Here is an 11,404-nt window from a genome sequence, read left to right on the forward strand (position 1 = left end):
TACACATATAACATTTTGTGGTATCTTGAGCAGGGTTTGTTGTTTATGCTTCCTGTTCTGCTTGTGGTATCAGAGAGAAAGCATGATACCCAATGCATTTACTGCATATTATACTTTGTTTTCTTCAGTGATCTGCAGGTCTGACAGTAGTACAGTTTAGCAAATGCTCATTCACTGACAGTAGCGTGGCCATCCACATATATTGTCGAAGTCTGTTGGATGATTATTTTTCCATATATAAAAAGTACTCGATTTTCAATGATTAGGGCTAAATGAAGAGGAAACACATGGAAAAGTTCTATTCTGTGTAATACAGAGTAAAGAACCATAGAACAGTTAGGGTTGGAAGGCACCTAAAGATGATCTAGTGATATAAAATACAATTAAAATATATGTTAAGAGCATGGCTATTTATTTTGGAAAAGTAGTTATTTGTACTTTCAATTCAGGAAATGTGTGTGTTTGCACTAGTTAATACAGGTTTGTTCTGCACTTTTGATGATGATGATTATATCCAAACTGTTTTGCAGTACCGTGTGGAGTCGGTGATGCTGCGCATTGCAAAGCCCATGAACTACATTGCTGTGACTCCCAGTGTCCAGCAGCGAGCTCAGATGAAAGCCCCACAATGTGTTCCCTTGATCATGGAGCCGGAATCCCGCTTCTACAGCAACGCTGTTCTTGTCTTGGATTTCCAGTCCTTGTATCCTTCCATTGTCATAGCATACAACTACTGCTTTTCTACCTGCCTGGGACATGTTGAAAACTTAGGAAAGTAAGTTGCTGCTCTTTTCTCACGATCTTTAATTCTATAGATACTTGAGTATCTTTTCTAAAGTACTGAGAAGACCTGATTGCCATTGGAAATGATGGGCACATATGAATGGCACCGTTTTCTGTTACACAATACAGATGATAAAAATCTGCCATGTGGGTGTGTGCACATGTTATACACAGACATATACAAATCAGTATGTATTTTTAATTAAATATAGAATTAGACTCTGTTCTCTTAAAAACCCCTGGAAACACCTCTGTGCATGTGTGTATGTACACCTCTTTGATTATTGTGGTGATGTTGGTTTTTAATATTGCTTCAGAATAAGTTAAAATTACTGTAAATCCACCATCTGTCTTCAAAACTACACCGGGGTTATTCCTTAATGAATTATGATTGTTTGTGTATAACTTGCAGTTCACTCTGGTTCTAATTACTAAAAATTAAAAGGTACAATTGAGTTATTCTTTGTAGCATCTTTTATTGAGCTTAACAGTTATTCTGTTAATTGCAGAAAGATCTCACTGCTTGTTATACTTACCTCTATAAAACAGTTTTTTGAAGAATGGAGAGGTGCTAGGTGTCACCATCAGGTTTTCAAGTTCTTGATTTTAAATTCTGAATTTGTCAGAAGAAAATAAGTGCAGTGTGGTACTTGGTAAACATGGATGGTTTCCATAGGGGATTACAATACTGAGTACATACCTCCACTAACTCAGTATTTGGTAATAATTCATAACACAGAGCAGAATTGATAAATTATGCATGAGTTGGAATTTAGCTGTTTATTACTACTTTGTTCCTAGAACCTTCTAAGAAATTTGAAATTATGTTATGTTTGTTTATACTTGAGATTATTCTGTCCTTGCTGGCATTATTAGCATTTTAATGTGAGCTGATGTTTTTGCTTGATTAGTCTTTAAATGAATGAATTGCCTTCATATTTAAATTTTCTCTTTATTAGGTATGATGCATTCAAATTTGGCTGTACATCTCTGAGAGTACCTCCTGACTTGCTCTACCAGATTAGACATGATATCACAGTGTCACCCAGTGGAGTAGCTTTTGTCAAGGTAATGATACTAGTGCTCTGTGACAGCATTTTCACTGCCTCTTGGCTCACTTAAGATCAAATTGATATTGTAGTTTATATTTTGCTGCATTAAGAACTGACAGAAAGGGGAAGTTCATTCTCTCATTTCACAATGTTTTTGATATTTGTCAAAGTGCTGAACTTCTGGCATCTCAGGAAGTTAAATGTCTTTATGCTTTCTTTTATACTGAAGGCTTATTTCATCTATAATTAAACTGTATTTTACTTGTGCAGTTTGGGGATCAAACAGTAATTATCTGTGTGTAGCAATCCATTTTTCTCCTGCCTGTATAGCAGAATGCTTTCTTAGAAAGAGTAATGATCTGGGAGATGAGAGTCCCTTTCTTTCTATTGTTCTCATTTTGTAATGTGTCCTGCTGGCTGATGTGTAATGAATATGGCCTGGAGCTGTTAAAAATATTTAGGCAATCACCAGCATACCTGTATTTAATGTAAAACAAAAACTTTAAGTAAAGAATATTTGCAGAATTTTTAAAAGATAATGTTCCTTCATCATTTAATACTTGGAGAATTAACAGCTAAATATTGAAGTCCCATTTTGGTTAATAAGGTTATTTAAACATTGCATCAGCAGGGCTGATGAATACAAAGATCAAAAAGCTGTTTGTTCTGTCCTTAAGAGCTTTGCCTGTATTCTAGGTTCCTTGTAATGTTTGTGAGAAAAGCCAAACTGTTGGTGGCTGGGGTGTCTTGCTAGTTAATTTGTCTTCCTATCAGTGGTTAACTAACAGTTCTGGGGTTTGATTTTACTCTTAACTGTTTCTGTTGGGCTTTCTAACACCATGTTTTTCTTTGTTCCCTTTATGGCAGCCTTCAGTAAGAAAGGGTGTGCTGCCAAGGATGCTGGAAGAAATCTTGAAGACCAGGATAATGGTGAAACAGTCAATGAAGGCTTATAAGCATGACAAAGCTGTGACTCGAATGCTTGAAGCTCGTCAGTTGGGTCTTAAATATATAGCTAATTTCACTTTTGGCTATACTGCTGCTAATTTTTCTGGAAGAATGCCATGCACTGAGGTAAGGGTTGCAGGTAAAAATGTATAAAAATGTTGGAAAGACACTAGTCAGATAACATAACATTATTATTTGAAACAAATTAAATACCTTCAGAAAAGCTGTTTTGATTTGTAGTACTGAAAATCAGCAATTTAGTATTTATTTGTGATCTTCCAGAAAAATATAAAGGTCATTTTCTTCCTGTAAAGAAGCATTTGGAGTTGGCATTTCTGTAGAACTGTTTCCAAAGGTAGATTGGATTGCAGTTTTAGTAGTAGAAATAAAACAAAACTTCATAGCTTTTTCTTCATTTTCATAGGAATAGGCAGAATCCAAAAACTAGAGAAAACGATCCTGAGCAGTCTTGTCTTGCTCCATAGATTTTTAATATATATTATAAACTTCTAAAGAAGTTTAAAACAAATTCTTCTTTATTTTAATACTTAATAATTTTTGATAATTTTTCTTTTAGTTCTTGTTATTTTGGGGTAAGCTAAGCGACCTTTTTATTTATTATATGCATTTAAACCATGAAATAAAATATATCATCTGAATAGAGTGATTTTCATAACAAGATCAAGCATGGTTAGACTGTGTTTACCAAGAGCTAGTATTTGGTTTAGCAGTAGAATAAAGATTTTCATTCTAACTTTGCAGATTGGAGACAGCATTGTCCACAAAGCCAGAGAAACATTGGAGCGTGCCATTAAACTGGTGAATGATACAAAAAAATGGGGTGCTCACGTTGTATATGGTGATACAGACAGGTAATCCATGATCTGCTTCTTAAAATGTTTTAAAATCATAATAGTTCTTCATAGAGAGATAGATTTTGCTTTTGTCTCAGCAAGGCGAATTTATGATGCTGAAAAGGGTGTGTGGATCTTCTTTGGATGTTGCTTACTGCCTTCCAGAATATGCAAAGTGAATAATACTGAATTTGCTTGGGTTTCTTGAAGTGCTTTAAAGGTTTCCTTTCTTTTGAAAATTATGTGGAACAGAAAGAAGGGGGGAAATATTTTTTCAGTTGTGAATGAATATAAATCTAATTTACCAAATTATTATTATTGTTTTTGTGCCTGTTTCTGATGCGATTTTCATTTTTGAAAGTAGAGTATATGTACAGGCATTGCACCTCGAGGCAGGCACTGTTTTAAGCTTCAGAAGTGGATACAATTCAAATGCAGCCAGCAGAGCATTCAGAGATATTATTAGGCTGCCTGACATACATTTTCTCAGTCAGTCTTTCATCTAAATAATAGCCATGCTCTGGGCATATCCATCTCTGTTCCACACTTGGATAATTTTTCAGCCATTGGGAAACAAGCTTATCTGGATGTCCTTTCTTAATAACTTATGAATCCAGTGACTGATTTCAGCCAGATCTGATAAAAGACTTGACATTTCAAAGATACTGAATTCATAGTGGTTTCATTTAAAAAAAAAAAATGTTGGAGAAAGGAAGTAAAATCCTGCTGCTTCCCATAGTGGGGAAAAAATGGTATACCAGAGCTCTTTACTTCCCTGGGAACTCCAGTTTTGCAGTGTGTGGGAGCGGTCCATTCCCTGCCTCATCAGATAGTCACAGCATTCATTAGCCCTTTGGCACTCCTCATCTCATGCTGAACACTGAAGTTTCTCAGATTTTTGGCTTTTCTAGCTGAAGAAGGGGAATGCAACTCATAATAACATCCCTGCCTTGCTACCAGGAAACTATAGCATATGGTTTTCAGGAACTGTGTTGAATAGATTTGCATTCACTTCCTATGTCTGATTTCTTGTAGCATGTTTGTACTCTTGAAAGGAGCCACAAAGGAGCAGTCTTTTAAGATTGGTCAAGAAATTGCTGAAGCTGTAACAGCAACAAATCCCAAGCCTGTTAAACTGAAGTTTGAAAAGGTAAAAGGAAAGTGTTTTGCTTGAAATGTGTTGGGTGTTATCAAACCAACAACAAAACAAAAACCAAACAAAAAAATTCCCCAAAAAAGTCGAAGATAAAAGATTTTTCTGAACCCTAATGTACATAAGGATAAACAAGTCATGTGCTGTTTCTGTAGATACATTGCAAGCTCCTTAATGCCTCAGGGACCTTTTCAGAGGAGCACTACAGTGTGAACAATAAAGAGAAATATTCCTAATTTCACATCACTGGCTTGTTGTGCTGGCAGCATCAGGCAGTTTGAATTCCTGTCTCATCAGTTTTTGGAAATATCTCCCTCAGTTTGGTATTGTATACCTACAATTGAATCAATGTGTGGAACTTAGCAGAGGAAATGTTCACCGTCCCCAGTTCCAGTGCATTAGTTACAAGTCTGATATTTATTTTTCAGCCAGCTTTAGCACACTCACTTCAGCATATGTCCACATGATACATACACCTGTAAAATGAAAAGTCATTAAAATCTATTCATTAGGCTTCTGGAAGAAATATTAACCACAACAAATCTTTAGTAGAAGAGCAAGGCAATATGTTAGTGATTTTGCTGGAAGATTGTCACTGTAAAGTCATTAGCAAGGTGTGTAGGTCAGTTAGCATTAGTTCAGGTGGTCTGGATATTTTCAGAGTACATACCTGACTCAACAAGGTCAATCAAAATATGTAAGCCTGAGGCAACCTAAACTCACTGCTCCGTCTTCCATGAGAGTCAGGAAGATGTGGTGTTATCCTAGTAGCACTACAAAGAAGAAATTGTTCTCCATTCTTTCATTTTAAAGTATTCAAGGAATGCTTACCACAGTCAAAAATCAAGTAAGAAGTTGGAGAAAACAAGCAAAAGAGACCATGACCCTAAAAATCCATTCCTGAGCTGTTCTCCAAGCACAAGCTTTTAAAAAGCATATTTGCTCCAAATGGAGATACTAGCAGATTTTTGGCATCTCCTTCAGTTTGAAAACAGAAAGTTCCAAGCCACTTCTTGTGTTGGGAACATTTTCTTCTCTGATGTTTAAAATGAAGTTGTCTTTATAAGAAAGACCCATAATAGAGTTATATTAGAAATGGTGACATGTGCAATCCAGAAAAGTAAAGGTACTGGCAACAATGTACACTGTGTGTCATTTTCCATATGAGCTTCAGCTAAATGAAATACAAGGTGATTTAAGAATGGAACACCACAGAATCCCAACTTCCTCAGCCATCCTTTAAGAGTCCTTTGATCTATTTTATCAGTTGTAATGATTTAACAAAAAAAGCAAACAAACTAGCAGACCACAACAAACGAACAAAGCACAGTATTCCTTAGGAAGCCCTTTGTGTTCCAAACACATTCCAGACTGGGCTGTCTTCTTTCTAAACATTCCAGGTCTACTTGCCATGTGTCCTGCAAACTAAAAAGAGGTATGTGGGTTACATGTATGAAACACTGGACCAGAAGGACCCAGTATTTGATGCAAAAGGCATAGAGACAGTCCGAAGGGACTCCTGTCCTGCTGTTTCCAAGGTAAACTATTCATAGATTTCTTCCTGAATGAAATTACAGTCTTTCGTTATTTCATTTTTTTAATTTGTCCTTTCTCAAAGTTTCTAGTCCTTTGAGCTGTCTTTATCTTCAACTGTTTTTCTTGTGTGAGCTATTTGAAAGATAAATTGAAGATCTTTTACAGCATTACTAGGATTTGTATTTTACAGCTTATATTTCATCCCATAAAAAGCCCTTGGCCCATATAAGCCCTCTCAAAGACCATTTTTGATCCAGTTCACTTCAGCTGGAAGTATTACTGCCAGATGAGTGAGACACTCTGATCTATCTCCAAATAGCTCGCTTACATAATTCTAGTTCAGCTAAGAATTCTCTTAAATACCTTTATTTTGCCTGTTTATTTTAAGCTGTGTATTGAGAGGTTAAAAAGAAATTAGGAAATCTTGTCCTTAGCCAAATTACAAGAATTTTATGCCAGTAAAAAAGATAATAATGTAGAAGTATAAAGTCATGGCAAAATATTTTAGATGGCCAGGTAAAACATCTCTCATACTTTGTAAACTTCTATAGTTGTTGAAAAAATCTTAGCGCTGGTGTATGGATGATGTCATGAAAGATGTGGCAAACTGAGGAAAAAGTTGTCCAGTAATGTGTTTATGAATGTCTATCAATATCCTAGTTCACCACTGATACTTTTTCTAAGCACTGTATTTCCATGTAATTTACTGAATTAATTGCAATTAATTCTTTTTTATTCAAATATACATGTTTTTCTCACTTTTCTCTTTTGGTTGTAAAGATACTTGAGTGTTCTATCAAGCTGCTATTTGAAACACGGGACATAAGTCAGATCAAGCAGTATGTTCAGAATCAATGCATGAAGTTACTGGAAGGAAAAGCCAGCATGCAGGACTTCATCTTTGCAAAAGAGTACCGAGGGAGCTCAGCATATAAACCTGGGGCCTGTGTACCTGCTCTGGAAATCACCAGGTAATGAGATCAAGAAGTGCTAATCACAGATATTTCTTATCTTGACCTTTGTGCTGACAGGTTTGACAGATTATGGGTAGAAGCTAGCAGGTTTTTTGTTTTGATCTTTGTACTGACACATTAGATAGCAGATTGTGGATATTTTTTCTCTTGACCTTTGTACTGTCAAGTTACAGCTAGCAGTCAAATGTCTTCCTCAAATACTGTTGAAGCTGTTGTCCCTAAATTTCTTCTGTGTGTGAAAAGAGATGGTCCTGGAAAGAGCCACACGTTCAAGAGGAAAGTCTTGTCAGGACACTGTAATAGTGTGTTCACCTCTGTTACTTACAGCTTGGGTTTTGTACAAGGGCTGGACTCTCCAAGATTATTCATCACTCCCAGTTATTAGATATGTTACAGATTGTGACAGTGATGTCTCTTAGTGCTGTGAAATACATTACCAGGCATAGTTTTTCATTTTTAATAAAGTACCTTACTTAAAGTTAGTATTTCATCCTGTTGATATCCTTGATCAGTAATAGAAAAGTAGATAATGTAAGGTGAAACATTTTGCCACCTTGCTTGAAACAAAAGGTCTTCCAATTAAGCTATGCTTCTATAATAAAACAACATCAAAGTCCAAAATTGATACCTACTTCAAATTGATTGTCCTTTGCTTTCTGACTGAAGGATAATTCAGCTTGAAGCAGGTATCATTGTACTGAGCAAGCAGTCTCAGAAAGCAAAGGACCAGAATTTGACCAGAAAGCAAATTGTACTTGAGCTCTTTTTAGTACCCTGGCTGTTCCTTACTAAAATATTTCTTTAAGGAAGTGGTAGCTAGGAAACGGTCTGCGTGCAAATCCAAGTGACCTGAAACAGACCATGTCTTTAGGATTTGTGCCCCAGGTTCTAAAATTTAGGTCTGATCACAAGACAAAATAAAAATGAAATATTTTGGTCCTGTACTTCATAATACACACTGACTCCAGTCATCTGGAGAGCAACTAATCTAATCAGATGGGGAAGCTTACAGGCCAGTGAAATAACTATGAATCTGCCTCTGGATGCATTCTCAAGGCTGTGTCTTGGCAGGAGAATGCTTGCCTACGACCGTCGCTCGGAGCCGCGCGTCGGGGAGCGCGTGCCCTACGTCATCGTGTACGGCATGCCCGGCCTGCCCCTGATCCAGCTCGTCCGGCGGCCCCTCGAGGTGCTGCAGGACCCCAGCCTGAGGCTCAACGCCACCTACTACATCACCAAGCAGATCCTGCCCCCCCTGGCCAGGGTGTTCTCGCTCATTGGCATAGATGTCTTCAGCTGGTACCACGAGCTGCCCCGGGTGAGTGTTTCCTAACAAGAGTTAGCAAGTGCAGTGCATCTGGCTGCAGTGTTTGGCCTTGCTGTGACTTTCAGTGGAATGAGTTTGATAGGGGGCAACAGCAAATGTTGTTTCGTGAAGCAGCATTTGCTGTTGATGCTCAAATATGAAGTCCCGATTGCATTGCTGTTTGATGCTCAAATATGCAGTCCTGATTCTTAGATCTTCTGTGTGGGCTTCTTTTCACATAGTAAATCAGTTTTTTCAACCCTTCTGTGCAGGGCTGATCACAGTCATCCTCTGTTTCCTGATCCCATCTGTAGTTTAAGAGAATATTTTGCCATAACTCTGTATTTTTAGCAGTATGTGTATGTGCATCTATTTGGCCTTCCACTTTTTAAATATCTCTCTATTAGATGTTGGAACTTCTGTTTTTCCAAAATATTCTGACATCTCTTGTCTGTATAGAAAGGGTGGCATGCTCCAGCAGCAGGAACACTTTAAAATTTTTATCACCAGAAATTTAAAGCCAATAATACCCAAACATGATTCCCTAAAAGTTAAAGAAGTCATTGAGATGCAGGAAAAGAAGCTTTAGATAGCTGGATTTTAATTTGTGATTCCCCTGACAAAAAGGGATGGTGAAGGACAATGTATCTGTGTAGTTTGGTTACTCTGCTCAGAACAGACTCCAGGAGCATAGTAATACATCATGTTCCCACTGCAATTTAGCAGTATAGCTGTATTTCCCAATACAGCCTTGATTGACTTCAGTTCTTCTTCTTTTCTTTACCTTTCCAATGGCACCGTGGCTGTCACCCTAATTATCTCCAACAAGCTGTTCTAAAAAGGTAAAAAGAGCCCTGGCTTTCTGCCAGGCCAAGGAGCAGCGAGGAAGTCACAGGGAGCAGAGCAGCAGGAGAGTGAAGGATAGCACAAAGCAAAAGTCATGCAGCAGCAGGAGTAAGTGCAGAGAACAAACTTCCCAGGGTGATGGGCCAGTGGTGGAGCCTTGTCCAAGAAAATCAGAGCATCAGCTAGTGCCATGGACCAAAGCACAGGACTGCCTGGCACAGACACTCGAGGGCAGGCAGCATCCAGAAGGCAGCCACTGGAGCTGCAGCCAGGGCACATTTAGATGTGAATCAGATCGGCACCTAAAAAAGGAACAGCTGCAGGAGACAGAGTTTGAGGTGAGATCAGGAGTTAAGGATGTGTGACCAAGGATTTTTCTGGTCACAGATTCCCTGTGAAATAGGTGTTGGGGAGGGCTCTGTTCAGTGTATCACTTCAGGGCCAGTGCTGCACTCTTCAGAGTGCTGTGATCCATGTTCATAATTTGTGCATGAGCCCAGGCCCTGCAGGCCATCTTGCACTTTCTTACTCCTTTGGAAAAAACACAACTATGTAATCTAGGAATAATTCAAGCTGCTCTCTTGGAAGTTCATTACCTCTTAATTATTTTTCTTGACAGATTCAGAAGGCTGCCTCAGCTGCCCGCACTGAGCTAGAAGGACGCAAAGGCACCATCTCCCAGTATTTCACGACCTTACACTGTCCTGTGTGTGATGAACTGACCCAGTATGGGATCTGTAATAAATGCAGAAGCCAGCCACAGCATGTGGCAGTGATTCTCAACCAAGAAATCCGAGAGTTGGAGCGTAAACAAGAGCAGCTGGTCCAGGTACGATTAAAGCATTGTCAGATGTCTGTCAGCAGAAGGCAGGGGCTGAAATTTCAAAGCAGTGCGTTACTGAATACTCCCAACAGAAATGGGAAGTATGGTCCAGGTGTTAAATGTGCTGCAGCTTGTTTGCTTTACCCATTGCTGTTGGAGGCAGCACAGCAGCTGTTACTCTCCTAGGCTTTTTGAAAAGCTAAGGCAAAGGAAGGGATCAGAACAGAAGATGCTTTTCTCATTTTCTTCTGATTTTTAAGAGTACCTTATATGGTTTGTAGGTCCCTTTTTATAATGACAGAGAGCTGTGAGTGTGTAAAAGATTCATTCTTTTTTGCATTAAAATAATAGATGATATTCTAGAAACAAAAATGTTTTGGGTCAGAAAATTTATTTATTTATATGTAAAACATGGATGTGGTTTAGCTTGGGGATTTTCTTGTTACCTTTCCTCTCAATAGGAATTTTCCAAGCTGCTTTTTCCCCTTGAGCTAGAAGTCAATTAAGAGGGTAGCTGACTGTGCTCATGAATATATTACAGCAAAGCACAGGGCCTCCCCTTGTGGAAACATATGCATACCCTCACCTAATTTTCATACTGTCATATTTTATAATTTATAAATATTTTAGTTAAAATTTATTTTTAGCACTAGCACATGAACCATTTTAAAGACTTGTCTGAATGTCAGGGATATAAATGTTCCTAAATCTAAGCATTGATTTGATAGGTTCTCATGGGGTTGCTAAAAATACACTGTAATTCATTTCATAAATATTTCATTACTAAGGTGTGCACTTCTTGCTGTATTTTGTAATATTTGCCCTTATCTGCATTGTGAATGGCAAAAATGAGGAATTGCACGTTCTGCTGTTTTCCTGTGGTACTTTGAACCCTTTGCATTGCTCTTGTTCTGAAATAAAGCAGAACTTGGCAGGCTGGTCCAGCCCCACAGAAGGATCAGTGAGTTTGTTTAGAACATTCTCTTGTCCCTGCAACACAAAACAGCTCAGCAAGGCCTGGGATCCTGGTCCAGTCAGTGTTTGATGTCTCTGTAAGAGCATCTGTCTTATTTTAATATGAAGGCTGACATATCCTTCACAGCTTAAATTTTTAACCATTTGAGATTAT

At 38.1% G+C, this 11,404-nt stretch overlaps 1 protein-coding gene across 2 annotated transcripts in view; it reads left to right on the plus strand.

The window, feature by feature from the left end:
• REV3L (REV3 like, DNA directed polymerase zeta catalytic subunit) overlaps nucleotides 1-11,404 on the plus strand; it is a 112,756-nt gene that overhangs the window by 98,923 nt on the left and 2,429 nt on the right. For both annotated transcript variants that reach the window (XM_059842280.1, XM_059842281.1), the window contains exons 23-31: nucleotides 531-775; nucleotides 1,743-1,851; nucleotides 2,703-2,909; nucleotides 3,546-3,655; nucleotides 4,673-4,787; nucleotides 6,191-6,328; nucleotides 7,107-7,297; nucleotides 8,372-8,618; nucleotides 10,072-10,281. In XM_059842280.1, coding sequence (XP_059698263.1) covers nucleotides 531-775; nucleotides 1,743-1,851; nucleotides 2,703-2,909; nucleotides 3,546-3,655; nucleotides 4,673-4,787; nucleotides 6,191-6,328; nucleotides 7,107-7,297; nucleotides 8,372-8,618; nucleotides 10,072-10,281 — 1,572 coding nt within the window. The remainder of the gene's footprint in view (nucleotides 1-530; nucleotides 776-1,742; nucleotides 1,852-2,702; nucleotides 2,910-3,545; nucleotides 3,656-4,672; nucleotides 4,788-6,190; nucleotides 6,329-7,106; nucleotides 7,298-8,371; nucleotides 8,619-10,071; nucleotides 10,282-11,404) is intronic.

The sequence above is a fragment of the Haemorhous mexicanus genome, chromosome 3, assembly GCF_027477595.1.
Source record: "Haemorhous mexicanus isolate bHaeMex1 chromosome 3, bHaeMex1.pri, whole genome shotgun sequence".
In the NCBI taxonomy this organism is placed as follows: Eukaryota; Metazoa; Chordata; class Aves; order Passeriformes; family Fringillidae; genus Haemorhous; species Haemorhous mexicanus.